This window comes from Drosophila takahashii, chromosome X (assembly GCF_030179915.1).
Source record: "Drosophila takahashii strain IR98-3 E-12201 chromosome X, DtakHiC1v2, whole genome shotgun sequence".
NCBI lineage: Eukaryota > Metazoa > Arthropoda > Insecta > Diptera > Drosophilidae > Drosophila > Drosophila takahashii.
Genome location: NC_091683.1, coordinates 24,450,779 through 24,469,414, shown reverse-complemented (window position 1 = coordinate 24,469,414; position 18,636 = coordinate 24,450,779). Strand labels below are relative to the sequence as shown.

The 18,636-nt window shown below is 40.3% G+C and overlaps 4 protein-coding genes across 5 annotated transcripts; 3 read left to right on the top strand and 1 right to left on the bottom strand.

Moving 5' to 3' along the window:
- Positions 1–676: 676 nt before the first annotated feature.
- Positions 677–5,464, top strand: LOC108066688 (fatty acid hydroxylase domain-containing protein 2). Of its 2 annotated transcripts, none has more exons than XM_017155306.3 (6): positions 677–1,186; positions 1,248–1,399; positions 2,624–2,697; positions 3,796–3,971; positions 4,041–4,495; positions 5,047–5,464. In XM_017155306.3, the coding sequence occupies exons 1-6, from the start codon at positions 848–850 to the stop codon at positions 5,195–5,197; spliced, it is 1,347 nt and encodes a 448-aa protein (XP_017010795.2). In that variant the 5' UTR covers positions 677–847; the 3' UTR covers positions 5,198–5,464. The 2 variants fall into 2 exon arrangements, with proteins under 2 accessions (XP_017010795.2, XP_017010794.2); XM_017155305.3 differs by having other exon boundaries at positions 1,245–1,399; positions 5,047–5,463.
- Positions 5,465–5,498: 34 nt separating this feature from the next.
- GstT4 (Glutathione S transferase T4) lies at positions 5,499–10,382 on the bottom strand. The gene is made up of 4 exons (XM_017155307.3): positions 10,097–10,382; positions 6,472–6,758; positions 6,153–6,288; positions 5,499–5,977 (listed from the first exon to the last, which is right to left on the bottom strand). Exons 1-4 carry the CDS (start codon positions 10,212–10,214, stop codon positions 5,805–5,807), a joined length of 714 nt encoding a protein of 237 aa, XP_017010796.1. The 5' UTR covers positions 10,215–10,382; the 3' UTR covers positions 5,499–5,804.
- Positions 10,383–12,431: 2,049 nt separating this feature from the next.
- pkm (Pinkman) lies at positions 12,432–15,895 on the top strand. The gene is made up of 2 exons (XM_017155275.3): positions 12,432–13,945; positions 15,349–15,895. Exons 1-2 carry the CDS (start codon positions 12,438–12,440, stop codon positions 15,626–15,628), a joined length of 1,788 nt encoding a protein of 595 aa, XP_017010764.2. The 5' UTR covers positions 12,432–12,437; the 3' UTR covers positions 15,629–15,895.
- A 1,442-nt stretch (positions 15,896–17,337) lies between these two features.
- Positions 17,338–17,856, top strand: LOC108066673 (uncharacterized). The gene has a single exon (XM_017155273.2). It carries the CDS (start codon positions 17,338–17,340, stop codon positions 17,854–17,856), a length of 519 nt encoding a protein of 172 aa, XP_017010762.2.
- The last annotated feature ends 780 nt before the right edge of the window (positions 17,857–18,636 follow it).

Sequence of the window (18,636 nt, the reverse complement as noted above, 5' to 3'; positions counted from 1 at the left end):
CCATTTGGTTAAATTCTGCGTCTTTATAATCACTATATTTCCTCTTGACGACCTTTTCGTTTTCTTCCACTGACTCTAAAGAAGCCTCTAATTGAGCTAGGTCTTCTTTGTGTAGCTTTAACTCGTCCTCCAACTTTTTGATAATCTTTTTTTTTTTTTTGACGTTATCGCGTAATGTATCCCCCCGCGCTTCAAAATAATTGACTACTTGGCGGGCTTTGGGGTACGAGTCATAACCTTGTCCCGCATTTTTGAAAGCGTATTCGCGGTAAACTTCATTTTTCTTTTTTAGTTTTATTAGCTCCGCCTTAAGTTTTTCTACTTCGTCAGACATTTTGGAATAATAATATGGAACAGAATGACAGAAAACTCAGCAAGGGCTGTATTTTCAAGATCCATGTATTTCAAGGCCTTGCTATAAGCTATTTGATTTCACCTTATATTATATTATATAATAATAGAATATTATTTTCCAGATCTGAACAAATGTAACAGTGGAATCAGGTTATAATAAGGAGAATCTGTTCCCAGTGCCACCAGTCTGGCAGCCCGGTTGCGCCTATGAAATTAGGATGGCAACGCTTCTTTTTCATTCGCTAGAGATGTGCGATGTTAGGGGAAACATAGGAGTAAAATATCGAACAAACGATATTTTTCCACCTCTAGTACCAGCTAATTTCAGTGGTCAAATTCGGTTACTTTCGCCAATTTTTAAAAGCCATTGTCGTGGATTTTAAAATGAAATATACGCAGAGTTAACAACAAGTGCTAATTATTTATTGAAATTATATATAGTACAAAGGCAATCGATTTGAAGCTGGGAAGTAGAAAAATCGAAATGCGTTAAATGTCAAGGACAACGGAAAAGCCTCAACAAAAGGGAAAACTGCAGCGAGAGAGAGAAAGAGAAAGTTTTGAGGAAAAAGAGGGCAAATACTTGCAAGCAGGCTCAAACATGTCGAATCCCTTGCACGGAAGACCGCCGAATAGTTCTAGTTCGGTCTCCTCGTCCACGTCATCGTCCTCCTGCGCCTCCTCGCCAATTTCGGTGACCGTGCAGCCTGGGAATGCTGGACACCTCAGCTCCTCGTCCTCGTCCTCGTCCTCCTGCTCCCCCTCCTCAGTGGGCGGCGGAAACGTCAAGGACAAGATGGGACTGCCGCCGGTCTACCTCAATCTCAATGATGTAAGCCCGATATCGATATCCTTCCATCTTTCCGCCATATTGAAACCCTCCTCTGCAGCAGGCCAAGGATCAGGTCTCGTCCTCCTGTTCGCCGCTGCAAAACTGGGACGACACCCGCACCGCCGACGTCTGGCTGTCCTCGCTGCACAGCGTCATCTTCATCATCACCTGCGCCCTGGCCGCCTTCATTCTGTTCCGCAACGTGCTCACCTGGTAAATATCCGGATTCCGGGGGAGTCAGCCCTCATTGAAAAGTTTTGTTAATGCAACTTATATAGCAGGGATGAGGTTTGTAGGTTGTGAAACTTTTTTTTTTTAGGTACCCTTAAAAATCTTAAGCTTTTAACTTGAAAAAAACTTAAATTTAATTTAAGAGTAAGTTGGAAAAAAAATACTAAAAAGTTTAAGAACCTATTGGTAATTATCTCGAACTTGTTTCCCATCATTTTTTATATTAATTTAGGTCAATTTCAATTAAAACTAAAATGCCCCTCTTCAAAGCTCCTACTTATCCCACATTCTAAGAGACTTTCGTGGTTTTTAGCATTTTTGTATGCAATACTGGTGACCCATCTACACAACAAAAAAAGTAATAGCTTGTATTCTATTTCATAAATTAACATTTTTTTCGGATTATAACAACTATTATTGGTTTCTCCATTTTAATTTAAGAACTTTATTTTTTAACCTTAAAAAATACCGAAAAAATGACTTTTGTCCATATAACAGGTATTGTCCTGGAAAATTATCCAAGGATACTCAAATTACTTAGCTAAGTTGAGGATCCATCTAACTAGATTTAAATATCAGTGCCAAATCATATAGAAATAGGTTTTTTTTTCAAGTTTTACGCTTTTTGGCTTGGTTGACATCTCCAGAGAATTGCCCATATAATATTATTGGTAAATTGGATAATTTTTACAGCTATACAGCTATTTTAAGGAATACTTTCATTGTTATTTTCGAGGTATTTACGACCGAACTGTTTTCCAAAAAATAGAATTGTTTTTAGGATATCATGCCAATGCAGATTAAAATTGAATAGATTAAGCATAAGTTTTTGGGTGAGAAATTACCTGGTAGGGTATTCCAAGCTTGCAACCCGTAAGAATACTCCTTCCTCACGCTCTCTCTCTCTTCCTCTTCCTCATTGTGGGAGAGAGTCTGGAATAAAGCTGAGCTTTGATTTTGAGAGCTGCGCTTTTCCACACGATCCGGCGATCGAAATATCGCCAGTTGCTTTTGCAAAGCTCAGCAGGGAAGACTAGAAGCGCAGAGAAAGCGAGAGAAGAGAGCGCAGAAGAATCCGAATCCGAATCCGAATCGGGAGAAAGCAAAAGCCAATTGTAGTAGAATCAGAAACAGAAACAGAATCAGAACAGGGAGAGTGTCGGCCATGGAGGATAAATTCATCGAGGTTTCTTATATCTACGCCAGGCATCTGCAGAGCTTTTGGGGCGCCTCCGGGGACTTCTGGCAGTCGCAGTGGGACAAATTCATCGACTCGTTTGGTAAGTAAAAACGAAAATAATGGATAAATGCACAGGTAATTAAGGGTCTATAGGCTATAGGCTATATGCTATGCCAAACTAAACTTTGCTCCTCTCTTTGTGATTATGTGATATTGTGCAAATTGCAATTCTCAGCCACTGGCGACAACGAAATGTCAACATCAACTGTTTTGTTTACTAATTCCAACGCACAGACACAAAGATACAAAGAGACGCATGCAAAAGATACAGATACAAAATGAATCGCCGCGTTACTCATACGAATTTAAATTCTTCATAAAAACACGCATGTGCAATATGCAGCTCCCGATCTGGAGTAGCTATTTGTTAAATAATATCTTTGCTTTATTTGGCCAGTGCAAATATTTAAGCATTGCTCAATGGGCTCAATGTTCTGGGTTCTGGGTTCATCGCAATGAACTTCGGTTCACTAATATCTTGCCTACCCTCAAAGTCTGATGCTGAAAACCCGAGTTCATAGGCCCATTTTATTGTATCTTCCGTGTATCTTTTACAATTTAAAATTCACACTCTTTATTGCATTTAAGAAGCTTTTACTTAAGGCCTTTTATCTTTATGGGTTTATTTACCTCAGTTTATTTTTATAGCCTATTCGTAGTGCCGGTTAAAAGTTCTTTCTTAATATACGAAAAATATGTAGTTACTTGCATTTTTTTATAATTTGTAATTGATTTACCGTACGGTGTTTTATGTACGCATAATTATTAGTTTTAAAGTAATTGGGAATTTTAAAAATAATTTTCAAAAAAAATCTAAAATTAAAGTTGGAACCCCCATATTTCAGACCCTATAAATATATGTAGCTAGTATACATACTGGTATATGTAATTAATAATGGAGATGCCATGTTTCAGACACCATAGATAGTACACCGAAAAAAATCGATATGAAACGCAGATCGATTTTACATTATTTAAGATAAATTTCAATTTGATATGAGGCCAGGTAAATTTGACCTGGTCGAAAAGAGTATTTCATGGCCATATCGAATTTTTGTGTGTAGTTAGTACCAACTAATATAAATATGTATATTACTACTAATGTATTTATATTAATATAAATATGTACATCTTTCAGGTGACGAGCCCATGGTGCTGTGGGTCTTTGGCACCACTATTTTCACGATGATCGTTTACTGGACCGTGGGCACACTGTACACCTTCATGGACCTGACCAACCGGCCCGCCTGTCTGCGCAAATACAAGATCCAGCCGGGCACCAATGAGCCCGTGGAATTGCGTCGCCTGCTTAAGGTTCGAAAATCGAAATCAATTGACCCCTTGTCTGTCTGATAGCCATGTCTGTCTGATACCCAATTTAAGGTGATCTGGTGCGTGGTGTGCAACCAAATACTGGTGGGCATACCTTTGGCCTATGCCAGCTACCGGCTAATGGAGATTCGCGGCCTGAGCGACATCCGCGACCTGCCCACATTCCACTGGGTCTGCTTCGAGCTGACCGTCTGCATCCTGATGGAGGAGCTGGGCTTCTACTACTCGCATCGCCTGCTGCACCACAAGCACATCTACAAGTACATACACAAGCAGCATCACGAGTGGACGGCCCCCATCTCGGTGACGGCCATCTATTGCCATCCGATCGAGCACATCTTCAGCAACCTCCTGCCGCCCTTCCTGGGCGTCTTTCTTATGGGCAGCCATGTGGCCACCGCGTGGCTGTGGTTCGCCCTGGCCATCCTGTCGACTCTCAACGCCCACTCCGGCTACCATTTGCCGTTCTTTCCCAGTCCCGAGGCCCACGACTTTCACCACCTCAAGTAATTTCACTTTCTTTTTTCACTTTCATGATCTCGAGAAGAAGTTATTTGAAAGTGAAAATGAATCCCTTAAAAAACTGATTATAATCTTTATAATAGAGCTTGAAAAGTATCGATGTTTTCGATATTTAGATACGATAATATCGATGCCTTCAAGGGAAAACTTCTTTTAAACATCGAGAAATAGCAAACTGTCGATATTGTTTCAAGCTCTTCTTTATACTAATCTTTAAACTGTTTATAATCTTTATACTAGAGCTTGAAAATTTTCGGTATTTTTACAATATCGATACGATAATTTTGATGCTTTCATGGGAAAACTTCTTTTAAATATCGAGAAATAGCAAACTGTCGATATTGTTTCAAGCTTTACTTTATTTTAATCTTTAAACTGTTTATAGTCTTTATACTAGAGCTTGAACATTATCGATATTTTCGATATTTTTACAATATCGATACGATAATATCGATGCTTTCAAGGGAAAACCTTTAAATATCGAGAACATTCTTTCAAGCTCTACTTTATACTAATCCAATGTTACCTCATTCAGATTCAACAACTGTTTCGGTGTGCTGGGCGTTCTAGATCGCCTCCACGGCACCGATTCCCTTTTCCGGGCCACCAAGTCGTATGCGCGACACATCATGATGCTGAGCTTCAAGCCGCCCCGCGATGCTTTCCCCGATCCGATGATGAAGTGAGCACAGGAATAACAGGAATAGAACAGGAACAGGACAGGCACAGCAAGCATTTCTCAATCTCTGTGTATACAAATTTTAATTGTGATATGATATGACAAGGCAGATCCTATTTTGTACACCTCACATATGCAGTCGCTGTGCAGACTAGAATCCCTAGAATATACCTAGAGTCCCTAGCACACGCGAGCACCGCTCCCAGAGCGAATACCCCACAATCCAAAAAAAAAAATGTTAATCGAGCCGAATAAAGCGTAAATGTACATGTGTAGCCAAAAATAGGGATGTTTTTTATAAAACAGGGTTTAACAATCATAAGCGTTCTTTATATACGTATAATTAAGATACATAATTAACAACTAAGTACTAATTTTATATATATAAGGTTTTTGTTTTTGATTTCGTAGGTACGATACAGAGTTACACAAATGAGCAATTCTGGGATCGAATAAAAGAAAATAATGTGTTAGGGAAGGTTGAAACTTAACGGATAGGAGGAGCATATATAATCACAAAAGTAAAAAAAAAAAGTTAATAGTCGGTTAAATAGTCGATTGCCTTAGGGAACTAAACAAGATTTGTGGACGGTCCGAGGTTCCTAACTCCTCGGCTATTGCTTCACCGCCTGGGCCACGCCCTGCTGCTGCCCACTGCCACTGCCCTTCAGCTTGGTCTCGAACTCCCCGAGCACCTCCTTGTAGTGGGGGCCCAGCTCCTCGCGGACCGTCTCGTACCAGCGGGCCAACTTGTTGCGGTTCTGGAACGTATTGTAACCGATGGATTCTTAAGGAGAGGAAGAAATTCATTAAGAACAATATTTTTTTTTTGCTGGAGCTTGAAAAGTAACGATATATCCGATATTTTCACTAAATTAACTTGATTACATTGATTTTTTCAAAACATAGATATTTTAAAAATATCGAAATTATCGATAATTTCGATATTTTGCAATACTCACTGGGCTGATCGATCTCGCAGATGGCGCTGAGGTCTGCGAACGAGATGTTGTCGCCGAGCATGAATTTGCGGGAGTTGAGGAATAGCTGCTCGAACTCGTTGAGCGTGTGCTCCAGCTGCTTGCTGGCGAGATTCACCTGCAATATCCAGACAAAAAAGAGAGATTAGTTTGGGATTGGGATTAGAGTTTGAAAAATATCGATAGTTTGCTATTTCTTGATATTTAATATGCGGTTTCCCTTGAAAATATTGATCTTTTCGAATCAATATTGTGAAAAAATCGAAAATATCGATAACTTTCAAACTACAATTTAACATACCGCATTATCGGCCGGCCGGGTCTTCTGCAGATAGGGCACCAGCCACTTTTGCTGGAAATACTCGGTGGTGGCGACACCCATGTTGGTCTGCTGCCAGGCCAAATACTCATCGATCCGGCTGCGGCCGAGATGGCGACGTGGATACCAGTGCTCCGGCACCAGCTTCTCGCGAGCCAAATGCCGGAAGATGGCCACGTTCTCGGACAGCTGATAGCCATGATCCGTGATCGCGGGCAGCTTGCGGAACCGGTTCACATTGTCCCGGAACTCACCGGTCAAGTGCTCGCCTGGAACAGAACAGAAAGTGAGATAAGTGAGATTACTGCCGCAAATTAAAATATTTCCTACTTTAATTTATTCACATTCACATCAAAAACAGGTATTGTCCATTTAAAGCACATAAAATTAGGGGATATATTACCATTTTGAAAAAGATATTTTAAGAAAAGATTTATCAATGTAATTTCTAAATTTTTTTATGGAAAATTTTTCAAAATTTTCACTCTTTTGAAAATTTAAACTATTTACAACTGTGATTTTTATATTTTTTTAAAGAAACTTTTTCAAAAGTTTGACTCTTTCAAAAATCGAAACTCTTTCAAACATTATAAGTGTGTTTTGTTTATTTTTTTATAGGAAAATGTTCAAAATGTTGACTCTTTCAAAAATCAAAACTTTTTCAAACATTAAAACTGTGATTTCTATATTTTTTTAAAGACAATTTTTCAAAAATTTGACTCTTTCAAAAATCGAAACTCTTTCAAACATTATAACTCTGACTTCTATATTTTTTTATGGGAGATTTTTCAAAAATTTGACTCTTTCAAAAATCGAAACTCTTTCAAACATTATAACTGTGATTATTATATTTTTTATAGGAAATTTTTCAAAACGAAAACAGATTTTTCTTTCATAATTTTATAACTGAAATGGAAAATTTCCCAAAAATGTTTAGAGTCTTTTAATTCACTGTAGTTTTTCCCCTGTTCTGTTGTTTTGATCGAGGCGATCGCCTGATCCCAACGAGATATTCTAACTCGGCAACAGGTGACAAATTTTGGAAGCGATAACGATAAGAAGCGAATGGAAGAAATATTGCCCTCAAAAGGGGGGCGTGTCTGGGCAGCGAAAGGCAAAGTCATTGTCAATGTCGCAGGTTTGTCCATCAAGGTCACCGGGGGGAAGTTACATATAAAAAAGGGGTTTGGTTGAGAAATCGTGCAGCACTTGCCTGGCCTCCGGGCTCTAAAAATACCCGCTGTGAGTCGGAATCTGGATGGGTGCGCAAACAAATTAAGTGCCGAAACCCAAAGCCCACATCCACATCCACACCCACTCCACGCCATCCCATCATGATTTGGGTGGTGCGAATAAACAAAGAAATTAACTGAGCAATTTAATGGAAACCTAATTGATTAGTCAGTCGGCAGTAGTCGACTGTGATTCCCGACAATCAGCTGATTAGATTCGAAATGGAATGGCAGGGGCAATTTCAATTTTTCAATTTTATAATTGCAGCCATTTGGAAATGGAAAAATTAAAGCCGACTATGATGGTCGAGATCATCCGAGCCAAAGGGCAATTCGTGAGAGATTCGTGACTGGCTGGCTTATCAAGATGTGAAGTAGCTGACCGGAAGCACGGGAGGATGATTATCTCAAGTGCATTGTATGGGGACTAATTATCCGCAATCTTATAAGGTAGCGCACCTAAAAAACCCAAAAAACCGGTTATAAAATACTAATATTCGTGAGTTCCGAAAACTCCAATTTTCCAAGTTCCTGATATTTTCTCTTAATTACCGTTGCGCTGGCCCAGTCAAACAAACCCGTCCAACCTGCTCTGATCTCTAAGAACTCAGTGCATAGGCCATACATTGCGTTGGAAATAGGTACAAACACTTTTAGAAAGGTCTAAAACTGAAAACTGCATGCTAATCCAGGGTTAAAAATACCTATAAATGTCAATATGACCTCTGGTAACTCAGCTAACAAGCCATGGATTACTTCGCAAATCGCTAGGGCCACTCGTAGATAACTATCAGTTGGGCATACCGAAATTGGGTTAGAAAATATCAATTTTTATGATGTCAATTCGATTTCCACTTGATCCGAATTGCAGTCGGCTCGTAAACTCTCGACCAGATTAGATTCCTTGCGTCATGCTCGGGCGGCATGAAAAACCGGGTGTCTATCGTATAGCTACTATACACAACTACCACTGAAAGTGCTTGCCCCCGCATCGGAATCGGAGTCTTTAACCTCCACAAGGTTGTCTTGTTGTTGTCTCCACACGAATGCAGCGGCGACTCTGATTTCTAAGCTAAGCTAACCAAACTGCTCGACGCGGAGTCCAAAGTCCAAGTGGCTGGCCTGTCTGGGAATCCGACATATATGCAGTTTAGTTTAGTTTAGTATAGAGGAGTGGAAAGCTCTCCTTGGGATTAGCATAACACACAGAGTTGGTAGTTGGTATCCCGGATATTAATTTACCCGAGATATTAACCATATATCGTGATTATATATGCAGCTGTTAATGGGGCTCTGTCTCTGATTGCATCCTCGCATCAATTCTGCACTTTATGGCGTTTCCGCAACCTTGACCAAGTGGAAAACGAAAACGAAGAGGGACGGGTCTTTGGTCTTTTGAAAAAGTGCTAAGCGCACGCGCAGCTCAACAAACAAGCTGAGAAAACAACAACAACAAAACACACACTCAAAAAAACATGAAAAGATAGAAGAGTAAAGAGTAAAAACAAACTAGCAAATAGCAAACACAAATCAGTAGATCTGAACAAAGAAATTGATAAGTGTCCCAGTTTGGCTAGCAGGTGATAAAACCAGCGCAAAGATCGGTTTATAGAAGAGTAAACACGATCAAAGTGCACTCAACACTCAACAGCACAGTACAGGTACAGTCGGACTCACTTAACAAAAACTAACAATCGAAACTGATTGTATTGTCGATAACTTTCACATGCAACCCTATTCAAGGCTTCACACTTAATTGGATGCAAAAGTCAAATATATAAAAAATAATAATAGAATTCTAAGCCCAGCCATTTATATTGAGTTTCGACTGTTTGTTTTCGCTGCCAGGCGATAAAAGCGTGATTCGAAAGCGATTAGGTTTTGGCTTTTAGGTTTTTAGGATGCCCCCAGTGGGTTAAGATTAACAGTAAACACAAACACGTTCAAAGTGCACTAATCAATCCAAAAAAAAAGGTTTCTATTTGTATTTTTTAAAGGAAACCTCACGTTTGAGTTGTGGTAACTAAATTCCCAGATCGATCACGTTTGCGTTAAACTGATTAAACCAATAATTATTATAATCTGAGTTCCATATTTCCATATTTCAATTGTTTTCGAGATTAAGTGACATTATTTTGAAGTGATTGCCCACTTTCGCCTTGGAAACTTTTCGGTTGTATTGTGGAATTTTTAACGAGCGGAAAATTTATTTGGAAAACGAAGAGGGCGAACAAAGGGCAGCATAAATGCATAGGAATGTGTGACGATCCGAATGCGACCTTTGGGCCCAGGGCCCTAGGCCTATATATCTCTATTTGCTTAGTTGTGTGTGGTGTGCCACCGGGCACGTACTCACTACCCACCACACCACTCACCTTTGAGCATCGAAATGGGAATGGCCTCGAAGGGGATTTTGGATGCCTCCAAAAGGATGTAGAGGGCCCGGCTCGATTGGTTGAGGAAATCAAAGTAGAACTTGAGTGGCTGCGACATCTTAGGGGCGCTGACTAGGCTTTTCGTTGCTCTTCAAAAATTTCCAACTTCGAACTACTGCTTCTTCTTTTTATTTCCAATACAATCGAAATTCGAAATTCGGAATTCCCAGACTCGAAACTGTGATCGCTCGCTACTTTGGAACCGGACTGCTGGACTTTTGCTGCTAGACTGAGCTCGCAGCGCCGTCGCTGCGGCATTTTAAACGCAACGGCCAACGGCGACGTCGACTGCGCAGTGGGGATGGGATAGATGAGTGGGGGGGTGTGGGGTGTGGGGGTTTTGGGGCGCATTCATTAAATGCGCCGCAAAAAACAAGCCAGCACGTCGGCAGCGAGGCGGCGGAGCGATCACAACAAGATGCTAACGACAAAAAAAGGCGAACACAAAAACAAAAACAGAGACAAAAAGACCGGCTTCTTGCCCATACATTGCATATGGTCGGGCCCCCTCCCCCTCCCCCTCCCCCAGCGACGCCTCTGCTGGCGCTGCTTTTACTCTTGCGCTGCGTTCGGGACACGGCGACTGCACGGCTCACTCAAAAGAGGGTGTGGCCCCCGGCGAAATGATCGCTGAACAACCGAAACGACCTATGGTAACTCGGGTGTTAGGACTCGGATTGCGTTGAAAATCACTAGCAGCACTCAGCACAGTGATTCCAGCTTGTATCCCAAAAATGGTTCGGAAAGTCACATAAATGCAGAAGTTAAAATTCACGGAACCCTTCTAGAGCACTGTAACCTTAATGTAATTAAATGTATGTACACAGAGAAAAAAACGGAACAATATGGAACTGATATTGTTTCATATCAATTTTTCCATAACAAAATGCTATGTTTTCATATCAATATGGTACAAAATCATATGTTCGGAAGAACAGATGGGACCAAAATTGATATGAAAAAATACCCAATGGATGATTATTTTTGGTCTTTTTTTTCTATGTGTTTGTATGCATAAACTACAGATATACTTGGAACTTAAAGGTGGTTTCTAAAACTATCTATCTTGGTAAGGGTGTTTGAAGTGTGCCTTATACCTCAGCTTTATCGCTGTTTGTTTTGCTTTCAGCGTTTTGTTGCTGCTGCTGCGTCTTTTCTTGTTTTTGTTTTGTTGGTTTCTTTTGCTTTGGTCTTCGTCTTTCGCCTTTTGCCTTTGTACTGGACTAGCTCAGATATATTCGGGCGTTATCTGGCAGCGATTTCCAATCAGAAAATGCTTAGTATTTATAAGTATTTAGAAGATTCCTGCGGGCGACTCTCCCACCTCCCCACTCTCCACTTTCCGTATCTCCCGATGTGTTATGCTATCTTGTTTACCGAAACGGAGCCAATAACAGATATAGCAACAAGAACCAGAACCAGACCCTCCTATGTACATATGTCGGTCAGCGAATTGTTTTTGTTTGACTGCAGAGCTGATAAAACCGAAGTATCTGTATCTCCAAGATGCATTCGCTGTCACAAGTGGCCGTGCAAGGTGGCACAACAGATCGCACGAAGACCCGAAGATAGGGGCTCTCGAGTGCGAAGTGCACTTCACTTTACAGAGAACTCAGCCGAATGATCAGCTGTTCGATACGTGAAACCTATGACTAAAATGTATACCAAAGATACGAAGACAGTTTGGGATAGTTAAATTAAATTAATTATAATTAATAGTTAACAAAAACAAGAGAGAACGCTATAGTCGGGTGCCCCGACTATCAGATACCCGTTACTCAGGTAAAGGGAGTGCGAGGGAGATGGAGATAGAAAACTTTGATCACGCATAACTTTCAAACGAATGGTCCGATTTGAAAAATTTCTTCTACATTTCGATAAACACAATAAAACTGCATTTTTACTTTTCCGAAATATTGAAATTTTTAAAATCGTTTAGTGCTGGTAAAACTGTTCGAATTCGGAATCTTAAGACCTGTTTATTGACTTATTGAATGGAACTGATTTAAAGGCTGATTCCGGGAATCTTCTGCAGTTCCTTGACGCAGCCTTTCTTTGCCGGATTTCGGAATTTCGGATTGGGATTGTTCTGAGAAGCGGCTGAACAATCCCAATCCCAATCCGAAGCGGCTGCGGAAGATTGCTGAAATCAGAGCAAGATGGAAGACTGAAACCTGAGCAACTGCATCATTCGACTTGCGGTCGTTGCGGTTGGGCTTAGTTAGGTTTTAGTTCTCTATATAAACGGGTCTCACTCGGGGCGGATGGCGTAGTGTGTGCAATGGAGCAGCCCGGCGAGAACCAGCTGGAGGCTGAGGAGGATCCAGAGAAGGAGCAACTTACTCAAGAGGAAACCGACCAAGAGAAGGACCTGCAAGAATATATAGAAAATATTCTGCATGGTGATCTTGAACGACAAGGCGATGAAGAACGACCGCAGAAGAATAGTCCGGAGAATGAGAATGAGAATGAGGAGAATCCTGCGGTACAGGAAGAATTGAGCGGAGAAGAATCTCAACGGGAAAGTATTTTAGCGAAAAATCAAGAAATCCTGGACGAGGAACCTGTGGAGGAAGAAGTCTTGGAAAAAGAGGAGCTTAAAGAAAGAGAAGAGCTCGAAGAAGATACTCCCGGAGATCAGCATTCAGAAGAAGAATTAAAAGGTAAACCGGAAGAGTCTGTGAAAAGGGAAGAAGAGCTTACGGAAATCTGCGAGAACAAGGAGCGGCTCACCGATACTCCTGAAAGTGTGGAGAATCAAGAGGATCACTTGACACCGCAGCAGAATCAGGAGAATCAGGAGTCGAAGCCCGAAGAGGATCTGCCCAACGAACAGGTGACCCAGTTCCTCCGCCAACTGGTCAGCCGAGAGTGGCCCGAAGTGGGCGCCCTTCCGGAGCTCCGTTTGCAGAGGGCCAGTGCCAAGGGTGACAACTACCTGGGCGTCGTCTGGCGGATGCAGGTGGCTCCCGGCGACTCGCAGCGCAGCCTGGTGGTGAAGCTTCCGCCGCAGAATCGCGTGCGGCGCAAGCAATTCTTCGCACGTCCCTGCTTTCTGCGGGAGACGGCGGCCTACGAGGAGTTCCTGCCGCTGGCCGAGATGATTCAGGAGAAGTGGAGCATTCCCGCCGAGGATCGCTTCCGGCAGCACGCCCTTTGTCTGGGCACGCGGCAGGACGAGCCGAACGAATGCATCGTCCTGGAGGATCTCGCCTGCTCGGGCTTCTCGCTGCACAATCGCTTCCATGACTTGTCCCTGGAGCAGGTGCGTCAGGTGATCCGCACCTATGCCAAGCTACATGCCATATCGCTGGCTGCGAAGCGTCAGTTTCCCGACCGGATGCACAAGCTCCAGCTGCTGGTGGACATCTTTGAGCAGCGGCGCGAGGATCATGCGTTGGGTGTCTACTTCGAGAATCTCAAGGGCAGTGCCCTCTCCGCGCTGCTCTCCACGCCGGCGGATGATCGCTACCGGAGGCGCCTGGAGTCGTACTTCTCGCGGGGATCGTACTTCGAGCTGCTGCTGCCCCTGGTCGGCGGCTCCAATTGCGAACCCTTCGCCGTCATCTGCCACGGCGATTGCTGGAACAATAATATCCTGTACAAAAGCTCAGAGGGCGGAGTTCTGGAGGACGTTCGCCTGATCGACTGGCAACTGATGCGATACGCCTCCCCGGTCACCGATTTGGCCTACTTCCTCTTCACCTGCACCTCGCGCGACTTCCGCCAGCGGCACCTCAAAAATATACTAGAGGATTACTACGAGGAGCTGGGCGTGCAGCTAAAAAGGTATGAGATCTGAACTATTGAGATTCAAAAATTTCTTATAAAGAGTTTTTTATTGCCTTTGGTATAAACTAAACCTACAAAATATAAACTTTATAATATTAAGTATTAAATTAGTATTAGGTAGTATTAAATCAGTATTAATTCTGTATTTATTCGAATCTATTGAGTTTCAAAAATATCCAATTATTCTTATTATATCCTAAACAGGTAAGAGAAATTAAATCTGAGATCTTAGAACTGAACTATTCGTACAAACTACTTATTGAGTTTTAAAAAATTAAATCATTGCTATCGAAACTATTAAAGTTCAACTTTTGGAAGGGGAGAGGTCTGTAGGTTGGTACACCTTTTGTTATACCCTTGTAGAGCGTATTATAATTTTAGTCAGATGTTTGCAACGCAGTGAAGAAGACGTTTCCGACCACATAAAGTATATATATTCTTGATCAGCACCAATAGCCGAGTCTATCTAGCCATGTCCGTCTGTCCGTCTGTCCGTTTCTATGCGAACTAGTCTCTCAGTTTTAAAGCTATCGCGGTGAAACTTTCCCGAAAGTCTTCTTTCTATTGCAGGTAGTACATATGTCGGAGAGAGCCGGATCGGACCACTATATCTTAAGGCTCCCATAGGAATATTCAAACAAATATAAGAAAATTCATTGTAACTTTGTAGGAAGTAGGCGTTTTGATTCTTGACTACTTAAAAACAAAATTTAAATAAATAGAAACGCTGAATCTGGAATCCCTGGAACTGCACCGAGTGAGCATTCTTTTATCTACAAGGGTATATAAGCTTCGGCTGGCCGAAGGTAGCTTCCTTTCTTGTTTTTAATCTCATTTTGACATTCACTTATGAAACTTTACGCATTTGGTACTGATCGAAAGGTTAGTCTATTAGCTTAATAAAAAACAAAAAAAAATATTTTTTTCCCTTAGTAGAGTTTACAAAAAAAATCGATGAAATATACCATGAATGAAACCTTTGTTTTCCGGTAAGGTACGTCTTCCTGATTCAGAAAATGGCACTTAAAATTTTTTTTATGGATACATTTTTTTTTTAAGTGTAACAAACGTTTTTGACCTTTTTTCAATTTCTAACTTGAGTTGTGGCTAACCGATTTCAACCATAAATAACTAATTTTACAGGTAATAGAATGCTCTCCAACTTTCTTATACACTGCATTGAGTTCCATTCATTAGTTTAGAAGCTACACTTCGTCAAAGTTGTAAAAGTGAGAAAAAATGCAAAAATGCTGGCATAAATGGCATCGTTAAAAATACACGCCTAAACCTACAAAATATTGAATGTATAATATTTAGTATTAAATCAGTATTCATTTAGTATTAGCATTTAGCATTTAGTATTAGTATTAATTCGAATCTTTATTTTTGTTTTATAACAGATTGGGCGAGCAGTTGGATCAACTTCTTCCCCGAAGCGCATTCGACGAACAGGTGGCCACCAAGGCTCCTGTGGGCCTGCTCCTCGCCATGATGGTTCTGCCCATTGTGACCATGCAGGGCCAGGATGTGCCCGACCTCCAGGCGATTAGCGAGCGGATCGAGGCCGGAGCCACCACGGATCTCCAGGGCGCCGGATTCCTGGGCGCGGGCAACGAGGCAACCTTCAAACAGCGCATGCGCGAGGTGATCCTCGACTGCGTGGACTTTGACTACATATAGGAATATGCAATGGAAATTCTACTATAGAATTCCTAATAGTATAATATTAATAAATGCTTTAATTCGCCAGATGCTTTATGGTATAGTTTTTAGTTTACCAATTCTTTTTTGTCAACTGAAAAAGATTTTGAAATTTATGTTATTATCCTGCAGGCTAAGGTATATATGACATTTGAAAGACGGGACATTTTTGGCATACTTCTCGAAATTCCCTACAAAGAATAAAGGTTTTTTAATTAAAACTGCAATTTGATAAATTAAAAATAATTTCAATGGTTTGATTACAATAAATAGGATATGAAAAATGTTTTATTATACGTAAAACCGCATTTTGTTGGTCCATCTTTATTATTATTTTATTATTCAAAACTAAAAAAAATATTGAATCGAAACGATTTGAAATTTTAGTTTGTTCGCGGCAAGGGCGGATCAAAAATACCACCCGGCACAATCAAAAATACCATTTCCGCCTCAAGAAATACCATTTAAATACCACTAGTCTAAAAGGTAATTTTATTTGTATATTTCAATTTTAAATATTAATAATAAATTTGAAATTTAATTCGTATAAATAAAGAGGAATAAGAAAAATATTTTTAATGAATTTCGGCTTCAAAAAATACCAAAAACGGTTGTCTGAACAGCCCATACATTTTTGGTGACTATCGCAATAGTTGTGAAACCATCGATGGTTCAAGCCATCGATGTTATCGATAAACGCTTCGCAAAACATAACAAAACAATAAATGGATATTTTATAATTTATTGAATAAGAACTAATTAACAAGATGTGGAGGAACGGAGATGTGAAAAGGAAAACCACTCGATGGATGGGTGGCGACCGAGAACAAAGAGTTGGCCAGGGATCAACAACGAGGTGATGTCCATACGGTGTCCATACTCAACAACCGCGGTGTTCAAATAGTTTTACAGGGTGAGTAAATCGGTCCTGAGAATGGTATTAGAAAGATATTAAACTTCTCCATAAATACTCCATTGTAATTTTAGTGAGACTTTCTCACAGTTATGAACATTTTGTTTCAGTGTAAATTAAAATTGATTCTACTGATCAATACCTATTTACATGCCATAAATTGTTCCAATCGCACTATTATTATATATATTTTTTAATATATTATTATATAAAATATTATTATTATATATATTATTATTTATTTTATAATAGAATTATATATTAATTTTATTAAATTATTAATTTAATAATATTATTAAGACCTTTCCGACCCTATAAAGTATATTCTTGATCAGGATCACTAGGGGAGTCGATATACATGTCCCTGTCCTTCTGTTTCATGTATATATCCTATAGCTTCCATAAGAACGATCGGATAAAACTTGGAAAATAAAACTGCTTGTGAAGATATTTCGCGCAGTGTGAAAGCCACAGACATGAATCTTTCCAAATCTTAATTTTTATAACTATCACATAGGATCAACAGGGGGAAATAGGTGATAATTTTTAGTTATTTCTGATGTATGCTTTTCTAGTCACATTTCCGTTCTCGTTTTTATCCATTTGTAAACCCAAAAAAAACAAAGTAAGCTTCGTTATTAAATTGAAAAATATTGAAGCAGACCAACTTCTAGAGAACTCCATTCAGCGAGTATATACGAAACGAATAACATCTAAATTCCGTCTACGAGCTACGTGCTTCGTACTTTGATTATAGCGATTTATTTGACCAATCATGATTTGGTTCCTTGCTATTATGCTAATTGTCATCCAAATTAAACGCGGCAACATGGGCCAGATGCTCTACGGAACGGCGCTTCTCACGGCGGTCAGTTTGACCCCGAGTGTCACGCTGGAGGTGCCCTTGAATTACTCTAAGGGATCGCCGTCCGTAGTGTTCCGCTACCCGAATGTCCTGATCACCGCCCTCGCGTCCCTGGCGCTGACCATCCTGGCCATGCTGCCCTCGCTGCTGATCCCGAAACGCTGGCGTCGGCAGAAGAGATGCTACCTGCCGTTGCTGCCCTGGATCCTGGTCTGCTGCATCAAATTCGCCACCAATATGGAGCTGTTCTATAAGGCGATCTACCATGTGTGGCATGGTGGCCATCCGGAGTCATTGGTCTTCGCCCTTTGCGTCTACTGTGCCATTTCCAGCTTGGCCCTGGACCAGATGCTCCGCTGGAACGTCATGTACCATCTGATGACCAACGATATTACCAAGTTACGCATTTACCTAAACCTTTTTGGTTAGGACTCGCAGGAGAGCCCGACGATACTGAATAAATGAATACTGTTTTAGGTGTTAATAATAATTCTTTAAATATTATATATCGATTTTTGTTAAATGCCCAGAAAACATGTACCATCTGATGATATTACCAATTTACGTTTTTATTTAAACCTTTTTGGTTAGGATTCGCATTAGATCCCGACGATTTTGAATAAATGAATCCTCTTTTAAATGTTAATAATAATTGTTTTAATATTATACGGTAATTCTGGTTAAATACTCGGAAATCAAGTTACGTTTTTACTTAAACCTTTTTGGTTAGGACTGGCAGTAGAGCCCGACGATACTGTTTAATGAATCCTGTTTTAAATGTTCATAATAATTGTTTTATTATTATATAGTGATTTATGGTAAATGCCTTGAAAACATGTCCAATTAGCTTAAAATAATATTCACTTCGGAAGCCTCGATAGCTCCACACAGAAAAAAAAAACGATATGAAAAAGGGTGAATTCTACCTTATCAATATATCAATAATAAGCTGATATGATTTGTGTCATATTTTTAATTTAAACAAATCAACTTAATATTTTTATCATATCAAATAAAATACAAAATGTAATATTTTTTTAACAAAAAATTTTAAATAATAATCTTAATCAAAATTATGTGAGTAACTTGATTTTTAAAAAAATATAAAATTGACCAGCACATATAAATCAGATCTTCTGATCTTTTTTTTCTGTGCAATACCTCTATTGACCACGGACTCAAAGGGGAAATCCTGGCCAACAGCTACTA